We start from the raw sequence: 17,336 nt of genomic DNA on the forward strand, positions 1-17,336 counted from the left end.
TGCGCAGAAGGATGCGCATGCAATACAGGGCAATGACCTTAAGTGCCGGCAACCGGCTAAAAAAACGGCTACTTCGAATTTTGAGCCGCCTTCTTTTTGATGATATGGTTTACTAACTAAGCATTACCGTGAAACAGAAAGCTGTGTATATGAATAAAAAAGTAACCTTGTGCGAAAAAAATAATGAAAACAGCTTTATCGTAAATATTTTTACATATCACAATAAAATTTTGTACTTTCATAGCACTGATAATGATAACGCTCTCTTTTTCACCTGATGTTTTCCTCCGAGTCAATCCGCCGATCCGCGAGCCGCCATATTTTTCAGTTCGTGCGCCTGCGATCACAATCCACTCCCATCATGCATCTGTGTTAGGTTGAGGCTTCGGTTCGACTGTCGTGGTTCCAGTTGTGTTATATAAATTAAACGAACGAGAAGCCATTAAAATGGACCCAAACTCAACGAAACGGCCTATGGCACAAAGAACGATGTTGGCTTTTATAAAAAAGAAGAGAACTGACGAGGAAAACTTGCTTGAAATGACGGCAGCCACAAACTCAAACGTAGAATCATCGATGGTCAGTGCCGCTTCAAACGTACAGTCCCGAACAAACGTGGAATCGTTGGTTGATAGGAACGTGGATGTTCACATGGACGTTCCAAGCACATCTTCAGCTCCAGTTGCAGTGGAGACAGTGCAATTAACTAATTTTCGGAGAGGTTGAAACAAATTCAAAACAAAACACACAAACAGTGACAAAATAAATGTTTATTGTTTTTGCTACTGCCAGGAATGGCATTCAAGTGGACTGAAGGACTGACAGTCTACTTTATGGTGTGCCAAAAGACATTGGCCAGTTTGGGGTGTTGTCTGACCTTGTTAGTTACAGAGTTACAATAAAATTATTAGAAATAAGATTTTTAGCAAAATTCATCTGTTTAGTTTCTTGTTAAACATTTTTTTTTTTTTAATCACAAATGCCTTGCCAAAGTGCACGAAATGGCATATCTGAGCCTCTACATATTCAAAATTTCCTGGGGGGGCATGCTCCCAGACCCCCCTAGGGGGGCGTGCCTTTGGCACTCAATTTGGCGGCCGTCTGCTATTACCTCTCGGCCGTCTATTTTGAAACTTAATGAGAACCCTGGTATGACCACTTTTAATTTATTCACATTCTTTCGTGCAGATTTAATCCAATCAAAAGCCGTGGCTAGCTTCCAGTTGACTTCTCATTGGATTAAATCTGCACGAAAGAATGTGAATAAATTAAAAGTGGTCACACTTTTGGGTGCCTTGCTGTAACCAATCCAAAAGATTAGAGCTTCTCATTACAGTGCCAAAAGGTTGCAGCTTCCCCCGATAATCCTGGCAAGGAAGGTAGTCGTTCGTGTAATCGACCGGTCACAGTCTTTGATTGTTTCGTGTAATTTTTATTTTCTTTTTAACCCTCCAAAAATGCCGACTTCAAAAATTTACGCACGGGTTCGTTCGAACCCCTCGAACCCCCCCGCCCTATGGGCCTGAAAGTTGTTAAAAAGTTACTAAAAAATTTGTGTAGTTTAATATTCATGTATATTAACTACAGCTGGACATGTAGGTAACAATTCTACCCTACACATGCATTATAGTTTTTGATTATTAATTTCTGTTTTTTTTTTTTTGCAGTCCCATCAGTTGTATATTCTCTAGCAAATATCACAGTAACAGAAGGTGACAACAGGAACCTAACCTGTAATGTTTCTGGGAGTCCTGTGCCCGATGTAACATGGACAGCAGTTAACAGTGGAAGTCGTACAATGGGCATCACTCGTGAACTCACAAACATCAACAGGAATGATGCTGGAGAATACAAGTGTGAAGCAAGTAACTCTTGTGGAAATGATACTGCAAGCACTTTTCTCACTGTGCACTGTAAGTGATAGTAGTAACAATTTTTATTAATGAATACACCACTACTTTAAATATCCTTCTTATGTTTCCTATTATATAATTAATATGTACACTCCTCATACTGTGCTTCACAGCTGGTTTTGTACACACACCATGTATTATCAACCACAAAGTTATCACAACACAACAGACTACAACTAAGAAAAATCCAAATACACTATCTATACGGATAAGTCATCTAAAAGCTGTTTTAAATTGACACTAAATGAGCAAATCAGCAGACGACTTGTACACTGTACGTCTAGACAATTTGTCCGTCTTCTGGTGTGAAAATGGCCATTGCCCTGTAAGGTTACTTGTGTTTAGTATTTTATGTTATGTCATGCATTTTATCTGTTATGTAGGGATGACTGATAATGGGGGCTTCCTAAATTACATTGATTTCTAGTTCATGATGTTCAAAGTCTTTTTTACTTGTTTCAGACAAACCAGAGAATTTCCAGTTTGTCGCAAGTAAAGAAAAGGTCTGTAAAGGCGAAGTGATAACCTTCAACTGCTCAGCAGATGGTAACCCTGCAGTCGATACTTATCAACTGTTTGAGAATGATACGCTGGTGAGTGATGGCATCAACAGTCATGGAATGTGGAACAGAACAATGTCAGTTGAAGGAGTGTTCATCTACAAGTGTGTGGCTAACAACACTGCAGGAACAGGACAAAGTGAAACTGTTAATGTTACTGTCAATGGTAAACAAGATATTTTTGATGCTATTGTTGATGTACTTGAACAAGGGCCTTAAGATTGTGACACAAGTGCGAGATTGGGTATGAATGTGACTTTTCAAAATAAAGTACTGCTTGCAGTGCTTTAGTCAGGGCTTCTGAAATTTCGCACGGTCGTGGAGCCGCGAAATTCAGGTATATCCGTGAAATCCCGCGAAATTGACAAAAACATGTGAAATACCGCGAAATTCGCTAAAAATTCGACCAAATACATGTCAGTACAACATATTTTAAACTTATCTTGGCTGTTGAAGCTGTTTAATTGCCATAAACTTGCAAATTTATCTTGAAATTTCGTCTATGCCACGAGCAAACATCGTACCAAACTACCAGGCGTTCTTAGATTGATGTTGCGAAAACCTGGGGACTAGTGGCAAAGAAGACTTTTCGTTGACACTACACGGGGTGTAAGCAAACTGCTGTCTGTAGTAATGCAGGCACACGTTTAATCGTACACGAATGAAGACACGAGAATGTTTTGACTTCACAGATGGATTTAAACCTTTGTTCTAGAGCAATCTTCTTGGAAACTGCAAAGCAACACAAGAGAGCGATGTGGAGAAAATAAGTTTATTGCGTTACTGTTTTCGACTCTAAATTGCAGCTGAAAAAGGAGGTAAACCGGCCAAGCGTTTCGGTAAAGCTTTACTCGTTTTTCTTTTCTTACCTCTTGAAACACAGTTGCCTTCAGAACTGTGTGAGATAAACTTTTGTGTTTTTGTTTTCTTGCCCTGAATTTGACATCCTTCCAATATTTTTGTCAGGAATCTTTCTTTTTTCTTTCTTGAAATTTGCCCTGAAAATTTCCGCAAAAATTCCGCGAAATTGACCGTTTTCTCCGCAAATTTGTCGCTTCAAATCCCGTGAAATTTCACTTTTTTCCCACAAATTATCAGAAGCCCTGTTTAGTTTATCATCAGTCACACTGTCCAATGGTTTTGGACTTATTTTACACTTTGATTTACACAAAAATAAAGACGGCCCTTCTGTCACTATAAGGTTATTCAAAAATTGATTCCCCATATACCCATATACAGTACAGGCATACAAGTCATGTTCATGTTAATGGCTGGTAAATGGTGCATTAGCCCTGTGTTTTTGAGTGTTGATTGTATTTTCAAGAGTACTGATCTAGAATACAATCATGTACTTCAATCTAGAAACCTCCAAGCAGGGGGGGGGGGGAGGGGGAAGAAACGAGGTCTGGGACCGAGTAGCGATGCTCTCACAACTTGCAAAGCGATCAATTCACGAATCATGTAGTCAGCGGTTTTTGGACAATGATGCAACAGGCAATCTTTTCCCGCGAAATGGAAGCTGCTATGTCGTGGAATCACTTATTATAAAGGGGTTCAATTCTCTTAACTAAAAATCTAAAAGCAGCGTGTTTAAATCCGAAAATTTCGTCATCGTCGTGTAGTTTTAAGAACGCAGAATTTTGTGATGCCGTGCTACTTTTCAGTGCTGAAATGCAAATGTTTGACATGTTTGTACCACGATTTTCAACTGGCCCACATGGGGATTGTAAATGAAGTAAAACAAAGAAAGACCAAGTCAACAAACAACCTCAAACAATAGAGCAAGAACAATAGCTCCGACCAGCGCGGGAATATTCGATCGCCACGTTTTCATTACCATTCCCGTGATGGTTTTATTTCATAACAAACACCACATATTGACACAAAGAACCTTTTCGGAGAAATTTTTGCTGCTTTAAAGTCAAAACTTAGAAAGTCTTTTTTATTACTACATATATATAAAAAATCGAACTCCCTCACTGGTCCCATGTTTTTGTTTTGGCAAGTTCACAAAGAAAGGAGCTGCTCATGCGCCTTAGAGACATCCGCTGACTACCGCCCCGATGATTGCTTTGCAAGTTGTGAGAGCATCGCTCAGATTTCATATAAGAGAATGTATGGGAAGTTGCTTCCCCCCCCCCCCCCTGCCTCCAAGTTTAGACCATTTAAGTCACCATGGCGACTAAAATTTTGGAGCTGGCGACTAAATTGGAAGTGAAGTCGCCAGCCTGGCGACTAAAATTGAGAAGAAGGATTGAAAGCGTGAGCTAAATTTAGCGACTTAAATTTTTTCACTGGCAACCAAACTTGAGCAGTTGGTGGCCAAATGGCTACTGAGGAAAAAATTAAACTTGGAGGGTTGTTCTAGGGCTGGACACCATTTATTCATGTAATATAATTCAAATAGTTTTTTTTTTCACATTATTGTGTGCTTCAGTTAATGTTCTAAAAATCATGATGTTCTTTGTTGCTGTCATCTTTTCACAGTGCCTTCATTCATACCATCAATACAAAATGAGACAGTTACTGAACGTGACAATGTGACTTTGTCATGTCAAGCAACAGGGACTCCTCAACCAATGGTATCTTGGTTTAAGCCTGATGGTCAGCGTGTTGATGCAAGTGAGTTGATGCTCACAAATATCAGCAGGAATGAAGCTGGTGAATACAGGTGTGAAGCCAGTAATGAGTGTGGCAATGCATCACGGACAGCAAACATTGATGTCCAGTGTAAGTTAACTATTACATATATATACAGTGTCAAACTACAGTTTACATGACACTGGCATGACTCTTTTTTACTGGAAATGCCATGTTTTGGTTTAAAGTGATTTTATTGATGGCAGAAATTATCAATCGAGATTGAGTTTCCTTTGCCTTGCAATCACTAGATCACAGCCCATAGAAAAAGGAAATAAGAATAAAACTGGTTTGAAAATATCAAACAAAAAATGGATAATTGTTTAATTATTATTTAAATTATTTAAAACCATAGCTTCTATACAGCTATACAATGTAAGTCAATGATTAATCAGGGTTAACCTTCTTTGTGCTCTACCAAGCATAAGATGAAACAGTTTGTCTCAGAGTTAATCCCAACATGCATGTACATGTGCAGTCATTTGGGTGCGTGTGTGGCAAAATATTTAGAGAGTAGCAAAGAGAAGTAGAAATGGCAGTAAAGAGATCTCAAACAGAACCAGAGTTGCAGTAAATGTACATTTGAATGAAAGCCATAGATAATAACCACCTCTTAACATGTTTTTTTACAGACCCACCAGAGAATGTGCAATTGACAACATCTGAAGTTAACAACAAAGCATGTCAGGGTGATGTTATCAGCATTAACTGCTCAGCTGATGCTAATCCATCTGTGGAAACATATGAGCTGTTGGAGAATGACATTGTTATCTTCAACACAGTTTCAGGAAGCTGGAGCAAAACATTCACAACTGGAGGAGTGTTCATCTACAAATGTGTGGCTAACAACAGTGTGGGAACAGAACAAAGTGCAAGTGTTACTGTCACTGTTAATGGTAATGATAATTTGTTTTCACCTTATTTATTTTATAACTATGACTGTACACTGTATACCGTATTTTCTCGATTAAACGCCTGGCCCCGAATAAACGCCGGGTCTCCAAGGTAAAGTGGTAAGTAAGCCTTTCAGACATTTATTTGAGGTGTAATATCCTTTAATATCCTTTAGGTGTGATGGCAAGATACATTCATGTCACAAGCAATGATTAAAAACCCTTGTTTTATAAACATTTTGCTCAAATAAACTGCACCATTCAAATAAACGCCGGATCCACGGAGCCAAGTTTGAAATAAACGCCGGGGGCGTTTAATTGAGAAAATACGGTACTTGCTGAACAGTTTCTATTGCAAATGGAGAGAGCTCAGAGCATTCTAAGGCTTATGGGAAGGACCTAAACATTTGTTGAGAGAATGTTTTATGAAATAGTGACTGTCTAATCTGTGGACTCTACTAACAACTGGGCCTAGGCTGCAAAGCTACATTACCTACATGTATTTGAACACAAATTCCACTAATCCATGATCACCGACTAGGACTTGTAAATTATAGACATACAGTATCAGGCCAAAGCTAAAGGAAGCTATTGATGGTATTGCCCATAATTAACCTAGCTATGATTTATTCTCTTTTTAAACATGTTAAATGCCATTAAGTCAAAATTTTAGATTTGACATTTTGAATGCTAGTTTGGTTATTTTTGTTTTATTTTAGTGGCTTCGTCGATACTACCAATACAAAATGAGACAATAACTGAAGGTGAAGCTGTGAATCTGACATGTAGTGCATCAGGGACTCCTGATCCAATGGTGTCTTGGTTTAAGCCTGATGGTCAGCGTGTTGATGGAAGTGAGTTTATGCTCACAAATATCAACAGAAGTGAAGCTGGAGAATACAGGTGCAAAGCCAGTAATGAGTGTGGCAATGCATCACAGACAACAACCATTGATGTACAGTGTAAGTTTATTCAGTAATGTTATAAAAAATGTTGTGGTTATTCATGGTGGTAGAGTACAATAATAAAGTATTATTTCGTTTGTCTCACGACGTAGTCACGTGTGATGGAGATCGCAACGTTTCGACTGCATACTGCTAGTCTTCATCAGGCGATAAGGTCGACTGGTTGTGCGTTAGCTTATAAAGCACACGGCTGCGCTGTGATTGGTTGGTTTTCAACAGCTCTGATTGGGGCATTTCGATCCTCAGTGTTCTGCATGCTTGTGTACTGTTGCTCCCTCGGCGGTCCGCAGTCGTACAGTTCTCTTGTTGTTGTGTTTTTTGATCGTGGGCATCCATGCTTCAGGAATTTCAATTCCACTGTCCCTGTTGATATTATTAGGGTGAAGTCTTGTGTGAATCGCCTCTTTGACCCGGCGTGTGTACCAGTGCGAGTCACGATCAATAAACTTTACCTCATTCCAAAGCGGGTAGTGTCCGGTGTTGTTGGTATGCTCTGCAACGGCGGAAGTCTGGGTAATTGTGAAGAACAGCTCCCGCTAACCGACTGTCGGTCAACTGTCGGCCGACAGGTTACCAACAGACTACCGACAGGCCACCGACAGCCCACCGACAGGTTACCGACAGTTTCCCAAAACAGAAATTTTACTGTAAAACTGAGCAGTAAACACAGAAGTAAACCCGACACAGAAAGCGATTAAAACAGATAAGACTTATAAACATTGTATTTCATTGTACTACGGTACTTACTACAAAACAAATTGTCTCCTCGCCAAGATTGTCTTTTATACAAACTTCAATCTCTTATGATTTTATCCAAAAATCAGGCCAAAACAGTGCAAAAACTTCTCCACACACTCTCCACACACGCACTCACTGAAGTCGCCCTAGAATCCTTTGCGACCCCTTCCGAGGGGGAATGAGACTAAGTTAACCAATCCAATATGGCGGACAGAAATGGAGTAGCTGTGTTCGCGTAAATTCTCCGGTCGATTTCGGCAGCGCAGAAGCTAGTTTTAGGCTGTGATGACCGAAACTCAGGAGTATATACCTTTCCTTTCAATTTCTCATAAATTTTGGGGTCCGTTACGGAGGAAAAACATAAAGAAACAAAAAGGTTAGTGTTACCGTATAACCGACAACTTACCGACATCTTACCGACACCTTATCGACACATCACCGCCTGTCGGCCGGCTGTCGGCCGACAGTTGGCCGACATCATAGCCAAAACCTGTCGGCAGGTTGTCGGCCGACAGACGACCGACAGCCGGCCGACAAACGGCCAACAGACGGCCGACAGACGGACGACAAACGGCCGACTGTCGGCCGACAGACGACCGACAAACGACCAACAGTCGACCGACAGTCGGTTAGCGGGAGCTGTTCTTCACAATTACCGAAGTCTGGGTGCGTGTGAGTCGGATGTCCCGGTCGTGTTCTTCGATCCTATCTTGCATAGGTCTTCCAGTCTCGCCGATGTAAACTTTGCCACATTCACAGGGAATCCTGTAAACAACGCCATCTTGTTAAGTCGAATCAACAGCGTCTTTCAGCCGTTTTAGTTGTGATCGTAGTGTAGTTTCCAACTTGAAAACAGCGCGTACGCCTTGTTGTTGTAGGCAGTAATGTTATTGTCAATTTAATAAAACAATAAATTGATCTAGAGTCTCTTGAGAGAGTCTCCAATTCCATACTAACATTGTAGTAATTTGTAACTAGTAAGTCATGTGAAGTCTTCTTTTTTCACAGACCCCCCAGAGAATGTTCAGTTGACAACATCTGCAATTGACAACAAAGCATGTCAGGGTGGTGTTATCAGCATTAACTGCTCAGCTGATGCTAATCCATCTGTGGAAACATATGAGCTGTTGGAGAATGACATTGTTATCTTCAACACTTCAGAAAGCTGGAGCAAGACATTCACAACTGGAGGAGTGTTCATCTACAAATGTGTGGTTAACAACAGTGTGGGAACAGGACAAAGTGAAAGTGTTACTATTACTGTTAATGGTAATGATAATTTGTTTTCACCTTATTTATGTTATAACTATGACTGTACACTGTATACTTGCTAAACAGTTTCCATTGCAAATGGAGAGAGCTCAGAGCATTCTAAGGCTTATGGGAAGGACCTAAACATTTGTTGAGAGAATGTTTTATGAAATAGTGACTGTCTAATCTGTGGACTCTACTAACAACTGGGCCTAGGCTGCAAAGCTACATTACCTACATGTATTTGAACACAAATTCCACTAATCCATGATCACCGACTAGGACTTGTAAATTATAGACATACAGTATCAGGCCAAAGCTAAAGGAAGCTATTGATGGTATTGCCCATAATTAACCTAGCTATGATTTATTCTCTTTTTAAACATGTTAAATGCCATTAAGTCAAAATTTTAGATTTGACATTTTGAATGCTAGTTTGGTTATTTTTGTTTTATTTTAGTGGCTTCGTCGATACTACCAATACAAAATGAGACAGTAACGGAAGGTGAAGCTGTGAATCTGACATGTAATGCATCAGGGACTCCTCATCCAACGGTGTCTTGGTTTAAGCCTGATGGTCAGCGTGTTGATGCAAGTGATTTGATGCTCACAAATATCAACAGGAATGAAGCTGGTGAATACAGGTGTGAAGCCAGTAATGAGTGTGGCAATGCATCACAGACAACAACCATTGATGTACAGTGTAAGTTGATTCAGTAATTATTGTCGATTTAATAAAACAATACATTTATCTTGCGTCTCTTGATGATTTTATGAGTGTGTTTGCTGTTGTATGAAAAAAATACATAATTATGTACATGCAAATGTATTCTGAATATCATGTAGCACTAATTAACAGTGAAAGAAGTAATATAAAAACATCCTCTCAAAGTTCATCATCACTTAAAATATGTTAATTATGGTACATGTAAACATGTACATCGTTAATTTTAGACACGTTAGCTGCATGTAACTGTACATGACTTGTATATAAAAATGAATATAGTTAGAATATTGATTTATAAGTATTGGATAAATAATTTCCAGGTTGCATTTGGCAAATCCCAATCCCAACCTGTTCCCAATTCCATGCTGACATTGTAGTAAGTCATGTGAAATTGTCTTCTTTTACACAGACCCACCAGATAATGTTCAATTGACAACATCTGCAGTTGACAACAAAGCATGTCAGGGTGGTGTTATCAGCATTAACTGCTCAGCTGATGCTAATCCATCTGTGGAAACATATGAGCTGTTGGAGAATGACATTGTTATCTTCAACACTTCAGGAAGCTGGAGCAAGACATTCACAACTGGAGGAGTGTTCATCTACAAATGTGTGGCTAACAACAGTGTGGGAACAGGACAAAGTGCAAGTGTTACTGTCACTGTTAATGGTAATTTGTTTTCGTTCTTTTCGTTAATTACATGGGTATCATCTACACAAAACTAATTTTCCCACTGTATAATAATGTGCTTTTAAAACTCTTTTAGTGCTAAAGTCGACTTGTGTTGACATTTGGAGGAGCAGTCAATAAATTCACTTGAGACGTCATCAATTTAAAAGTCAGCAGATTTTGGTGATAAGCAACTGATAGAGCTAGGTTTGACCTTTTCACAGAAACATTCATTTTGCCTATCAGTTGCGCCCTGACAGAACTAATCGAGAAAAACTCTAACAGTTTCTGGTGCAAATCGGTTCTTCAAAAGGCCAAACACCTGTAATTGATCGAGGTCCTCTTTTCAGGGTTTACCAATGATGCCATCAAAACTTTTTTGGCCTAAAGGAGGGATGTGAAGAGTAGAAAGGAGTGGGAATAAGAAAGCCGAGACACACAGAAGGAAAGGGAGCAAGAAAAAAATTGGCAACGATCCCCCCCCCCAAAAAAAAAAAAAAAAAAATCAAGTTCAAAATTTGCCTTATGTACATGTGCATGCATGCACCAATAACTATTATTATTTTGTGTACATTTTCTCATGCAATCTTCATCAAAATCTTACTGCATTGTGGAAAAGTGCTTTTTAAGCAAAGTTTAAAGAGAAATTCAGGGTTGTAGCACCAAAAGTTCAGTTTAACAGTAAAAAAACATGTTTTTTTTATTGAAAAAATTTGCACTGAACGGGTTAACCCATTGGCTTGCGTGCCGGCCCAAACCTGCTGCGACAAACATTGCTCTGTTCCACTCGTGATGTCATTATCTTTGATCAATAAAGAAATTACTCACTCAATCTCTGCAGGAGGAAACAGTCTCCAATGATGCCCAGACTTGAGTGATTGAGTCAATTGATCATGAGCTTAAGATACCCACAAAAATGCTTAGAAAATGAGTGAAAAACTCTTAGGAGAACTGCCTCAAACACCCTTAGCTCCTCAATGGCAAGAATTTCCTGTTGGATTATGCTTTCCTCGAAAATTTGTGAACTGCAAGCAAGCCGAGTGGAAGGCCAACAACTGAAGCAAAAAAAAAAAAAAAAAAAAAAGAAAAGAAAGAAAATCCTTTTAACTGGTAGTCTAAGGGCACTTTCTTACCCAAACTTTGACTTTTGTGCATGCCTGAGCAGAAATGTCATAAATTGTGATGCTGGTGGAAAGAAAAGGTTTGCTTTTGAGTAGGTTGGAGCTTATTTACACCTATAACTGATCAAACAATGTCAAAAATGTTTAAAACGATACATTTTTTTTAAGAAAATCTCTTGAAGTCAATGGGTAAAATTTTATCAGGGAGTGAGCCCCTACAACCCTCTAATAAGAAAAAGCTCTGCTGTTTTGATTCTCACTCTTTAAGTAATTAGAAAGTATCAACCTACAGTAGAACCCAGCTGTGGTTTGTTCTCTTTAATTTTAATGTGTTAAATCCTACTTTAATCAATCTTTCTTCCTACTTCCTGCAGAATGTCAGTTTAATACATGTACATGCTTAAAAGGAGAACATGAATTCCCTTTTATTATGTTCCATTTTATTTTAGTGGCTTCATCAATACAACCATTACAAAATGAGACAGTAACTGAAGGTGAAGCTGTGAATCTGACATGTAATGCATCAGGGACTCCTGATCCAACGGTGTCTTGGTTTAAGCCTGATGGTCAGCGTGTTGATGGAAGTCATTTGATGCTCACAAATATCAACAGAAGTGAAGCTGGAGAATACAGGTGTGAAGCCAGTAATGAGTGTGGCAATGCATCACAGACAACAACCATTGATGTACAGTGTAAGTTGGATTAATATTGATGTTTAATATTTCCTTCTTGTATTGTGTAAACCTGTTGGAAGATCACATTTACTTATACATGTACATGTTACACATGTATGTACATGTATGTTGTGGCTTAAATCATTCATCCCTGCATGGTTTAAAATTTTTGCAACAAGTTTTAATTTTAATTTATCAATTATTTTAGATTGTAAATGGCAGTGAATATGATTGACAACAAAACATGAAACTGACTTCAAAAATTTTAGACCATGCAAAAACCACAACTTGTTTTTTTGTGAATCACAAGCATAATTAATTCTGTACACTTGAGTTCAGTAAAATTGTCTTCTTTTTTCACAGACCCACCAGATAATGTTCAATTGACAACATCTGCAGTTGACAACAAAGCATGTCAGGGTGGTGTTATCAGCATTAACTGTGCAGCTGATGCTAATCCATCTGTGGAAACATATGAGCTGTTGGAGAATGACATTGTTATCTTCAACACTTCAGGAAGATGGAGCAAGACATTCACAACTGAAGGAGTGTTCATCTACAAATGTGTGGCTAACAACAGTGAGGGAACAGGACAAAGTGCAAGTGTTACTGTCACTGTTAATGGTAATTTTGTTTTCGTTCCTTTGGTTAATTACATGGGTATCATCTACACAAAACTAATTTTCCCACTGTATAATTATGTGCTTAACCCATTGGCTCAGGTGCTGGTCCAAACCAGCTGCGACAAACATTGCTCTTTGTTCCACTCGTGACATCATCTTTGATCAAAAAAGACATGACTTAAGTGCAAGTGTTACTATTTCTGTTAATGGTAAGGGTTATGACAAATCTTTTGTATTTCTGAAGAGTGCATGGGGGTATAAAGTAAGCTGATTTGTTGTGTCTCCCTGTTGCTTGCATTTTACTCCAGCACAGTGACTAGCTAGTTGCCCCATACACGTATCTTTAATCCTATCATTGGCTGAAAAGTTTTAAACAACATGTTATCTGCCATGATTATTTTAGGGGGTATTTTGTTTGAGTAAGATTGTCACACTATTTTTTGCTGTTGCTGTTGCTCTTTGGGTGCACATGTATAGGTTTACTGGTTCTCTTTCTGACTTTTTTCTCTCTTTCTGACTTGGAAAATGTGACTTCAGCTAAAAAGTAAACAATGTAATGTGTCTCTACATAAATAATTACCTCTATGATAGAAACATTCCTGAATTTTGAAAGTCTACAGTACTTTATAATTTTCCCAATCTTCCTCAAGTGTTTCTCATGTGGTTTGAGGTTTTCATGTGCAAGAGACACAACTTTCTATAAATTATTTGAAATTCTGTTCTTGTGGTGCATTTTACAACAGACAGTTCTACATTAATTTGATGAAAATGTACTTTCGCGTATACAGCAGGGTTTGTATAGGTCCTGGACATTTTCCAGGTCCTGGAAAGTCCTGGAATTCTATTAAACTCAAGTAACACCAGAATTCTCAGAACTAACACTAACACAAATGTATGGCAGACAGTAAGGAGAAATAATATTGAGATCTTGGGAATGAAAGGGTTATAATGTGAATTTTGGCATCCTGGAAAAATCAATCAGAGTCAGAGCTGGAAAAGTCCTGGAAAATTGCTGTTGGCACTGTCAATTAATAAAGATTTTCCTTTCCGACTTGTTTATTTACAGTGGGTTCATCGATAGCATCAATACAAAATGAGACAGTTACTGAAGGTGACAATGTGACTCTGTCATGTCAAGCATCAGGGACTCCTCATCCAATGGTGTCTTGGTTTAAGCCTGATGGTCAGCGTGTTGATGCAAGTCAGTTGATGCTCACAAATATCAGCAGGAATGAAGCTGGAGAATACAGGTGTGAAGCGAGTAATGAGTGTGGCAATGCATCACAGACAACAACCATTGATGTACAGTGTAAGTGTTTTTTTTTATCTTACATTTATCTTTGCACATGAATTGTGTCATTTACATGAATGAAGTGATATTACAGGCAAGGAAGATCTCTTTATTTTGCATTGTAACTTACATGTAAGTTGAACTAAACATTAATTTGACTGAATCTGTTTTAAGTGCTACTATGATCAGCTGTGGCTGTTTTAACATATTAACAAGTACTTTAATTTACATGAGAAGAAAAATGCTGTTTACTTTTTTCAAGTATCTCTTTTCTTTCTGGAGACATTCACATTTTTAGAATACCATATTTATTCGAATAAATGCCGTGGCGTTTATTAAATTTTTCGTGATTCAAGTGTGGCTTTTATTAGAGGGCGGCGTTTATTTAAAATGTAATTTATTTCTTGCAAAGAAGAGCATGGTAACTGAACATTAAGACCATTTGGTATTAATAATAATAAGTGTTATAAACATTCCTTGCTTACTTTAGACCCACCAGAGAATGTTCAATTGACAACATCTGCAGTTGACAACAAAGCATGTCAGGGTGATGTTATCAGCATTAACTGCTCAGCTGATGCTAATCCATCTGTGGAAACATATGAGCTGTTGGAGAATGACACTGTTATCTTAGACACTTCAGGAAGCTGGAGCAAGACATTCACAAATGAAGGAGTGTTCATCTACAAATGTGTGGCTAACAACAGTGTGGGAACAGGACAAAGTGCAAGTGTTACTGTCACTGTTAATGGTAATGATATTGTTTAGTTGCTGAGTTGTTTATAACTATTTTGTCATTACTGTTATAGTTAATGGTGGGCAAAGTGACTACATGTATCTTGTTTATGTATACAACACTCTTATCACACAATGTGTAAAGATGTGTTGTGTTTGTAGCATTGTTTCATTGTACTAATAATTAAATACATGTAGTAAAACATGCTAGAGTGCACTGTTGAGTTATATTTATAAGCACGCAAGAATTTTTAAGAACATGAGTGAAGTGCATAGAGAAGCACAAGATTTTGTCAAATGGTGCTTTTCACATTCCTTGATCAAGTGCTTATTCTTGTTATTGTTAAATGTTACTGTAGTTATTATAATTTGATATTATGCAACTATCACTGGATTTAAGTTTACTATTTCACTTATAAAAGTTTAAAGAAATTGAATGCACTCAAAGTCGAGGTCAAGATAATTATTTTTTTGAAATTTCCAAGAAAATGAGCAAATTTAAATTAAGCAAACTTTAAAAAGTAGTGAAAAAAATCATGGACAGTCATCGAATTTCAAAAGTGTAAAGTAGTATGAACCAGGTGTTAACCTGGAGGTCATGTTACAGTCTGTAGTTGAAATCTTATTTGGTTTCCTTAGCCAAAAGATGTGACTTCTTTAAATAATTACTTACAGGCTGAGCCTAATTAAATCGTTTTGTGTTTATTTACAGTGGCTTCATCCATAGCATCAATACAAAATGAGACAGTTACTGAAGGTGGAGCTGTGAATCTGACATGTAATGCATCAGGGACTCCTGATCCAACAGTGTCTTGGTTTAAGCCTGATGGTCAGCGTGTTAATGTACTAAGTCATTTGATGCTCACAAATATCAGCAGGAATGAAGCTGGAGAATACAGGTGTGAAGCCAGTAATGAGTGTGGCAATGCATCACAGACAACAACCATTGATGTACAGTGTAAGTATACTGTTACATACAGTGTATGGTACTTTACATTTATGTACATGTACTATAAAAAAGATTTTGTTTAGAAGACAAAATCATGTATGTATTTGTTAAAGGCTATAACAGGAAAGGTCTTTTAATTTTTGAACAGCAATTTTATGTAACAAAAAAGGTATTTGCCTAAATTCAAGAAACTCAGCTTTTAACCAAAAATTGTAGATCACTCTACCTGATCTTATCATCTGAAGTTAACGTTTACATGAACATTGGTATAAAAGCATACAAAAATCATCACTCATACAGGCAATTGATCTTAGTCTGACTAGGTCAGTGTAGCAGACCAAAAACTAATGTTGCAGAAGATAATTGAGTTAAAGTTTGAAAAATTTTGTCTTTAAATGGCTTTCACTGTAGCTGTTTTGTTAAGAATGAATTAACATATTTATTATTTGTCTCCTAACTTAGTTTTAATTTATCAATATTTTAGATGTCTCTTTTATACTTTTATTACAATGTATCTAGAGCATATAAGTTAGAATATTGTATATGTTTTAATGAATTTATTAAAAAAAAAAAAAAAATTACAGTAATAATATTATTAGTGAATGCGTTTATTTAAGTGTCCCAGTTAAATTGACCCCTTACATTCAGCAAAAGGCCTTGGCACTAAAATAAAGTTTCTACTGCTGGTGCTCAATTTGGTTGGTAGTTTATTAAAAAAAACTCAATATCTCTGTGTGTCATATGGTTATGACATACCCTCTCCCTAATTGTTGTTATAATCATATTCACAATTGCCACTGTTCATTGTGTTCTCTTTTTAAAGATGGACCACAGATTACACACATTTCTGGTAATCAAACACTGAACAAAGAAGACACTACTAGTCTGAATTGTACAGCAGATGGTAATCCAAAACCACACATCACCTGGATAAAAGTTTCTGACAACAGTTCTGTGTCCTTCCCTTTGGCAATCACTGGTAAAGAGAATGAGGGAATATACAGATGTACTGCTGACAATGGTATTGGAAGTCCTGTGTCTAAAGATGTCTCCATTATTGTGCACTGTGAGTGTTGCAATCTTGATATTGCACATCTACTTAGGTCTACAAAAAAACAGTCAGTATTACCAGATAAACAATCTTTTTGCCAGTTGCATGTAGATGTATTTGTCTAGCTACCTTTTAGTCCCAGGGGGGTACTCCAGCTTGTAAATGACAGGGATGATCGAATGGAGGCAAAACTCAGGACCCAAAAAATCCCTAAGTCTTCCGACATTACCCAAAAAATTCCCTTGTCAAATAACCCCTAAATTGCCAGGAGGGGCAATAACATAACACAAAGAACGTTCGTTTTGTTTATTCATTATACCCCAAGGCCGTGCCAAGGCACTTTAGTTCGTTTTTAAAACCCAAAAAAATCCCCTTAATCAAGTCACCCAAAAAATACTTGCCAAATTTTCCAACCCAAAATAATCGCGGAATCGAAAATTTCAAACTCAAAAAAAATCCTTCGATCATCCCCGTCATTAACAAGTTTCCCCCCTCCAGGCTTTTAGTGTTAATTTAGACATAGTTAGTAGATGGG

The 17,336-nt window shown here is 37.8% G+C and overlaps 2 protein-coding genes across 5 annotated transcripts in view; one reads left to right on the plus strand and one right to left on the minus strand.

The window, feature by feature from the left end:
* The window catches only part of LOC144662776 (uncharacterized), a 238,480-nt gene that overhangs the window by 100,016 nt on the left and 121,128 nt on the right, over nt 1-17,336 (minus strand).
* Nucleotides 1-17,336, plus strand: part of LOC144662777 (hemicentin-1-like) — a 40,365-nt gene that overhangs the window by 5,623 nt on the left and 17,406 nt on the right. For 2 of the 4 annotated variants that reach the window (XM_078523691.1, XM_078523690.1), the window contains exons 3-16: nt 1,668-1,913; nt 2,376-2,639; nt 4,961-5,203; nt 5,746-6,009; nt 6,726-6,968; nt 8,718-8,978; nt 9,421-9,663; nt 10,097-10,357; nt 11,928-12,170; nt 12,516-12,776; nt 13,842-14,084; nt 14,557-14,817; nt 15,514-15,759; nt 16,574-16,816. In XM_078523691.1, coding sequence (XP_078379817.1) covers nt 1,668-1,913; nt 2,376-2,639; nt 4,961-5,203; nt 5,746-6,009; nt 6,726-6,968; nt 8,718-8,978; nt 9,421-9,663; nt 10,097-10,357; nt 11,928-12,170; nt 12,516-12,776; nt 13,842-14,084; nt 14,557-14,817; nt 15,514-15,759; nt 16,574-16,816 — 3,522 coding nt within the window. The remainder of the gene's footprint in view (nt 1-1,667; nt 1,914-2,375; nt 2,640-4,960; nt 5,204-5,745; nt 6,010-6,725; nt 6,969-8,717; nt 8,979-9,420; nt 9,664-10,096; nt 10,358-11,927; nt 12,171-12,515; nt 12,777-13,841; nt 14,085-14,556; nt 14,818-15,513; nt 15,760-16,573; nt 16,817-17,336) is intronic. The other 2 variants (XM_078523692.1, XM_078523693.1) reach the window with 2 other exon arrangements.

The sequence above is a fragment of the Oculina patagonica genome, chromosome 8, assembly GCF_052425735.1.
Source record: "Oculina patagonica isolate OP01 chromosome 8, crgOcupat, whole genome shotgun sequence".
Classification (NCBI taxonomy): domain Eukaryota; kingdom Metazoa; phylum Cnidaria; class Anthozoa; order Scleractinia; family Oculinidae; genus Oculina; species Oculina patagonica.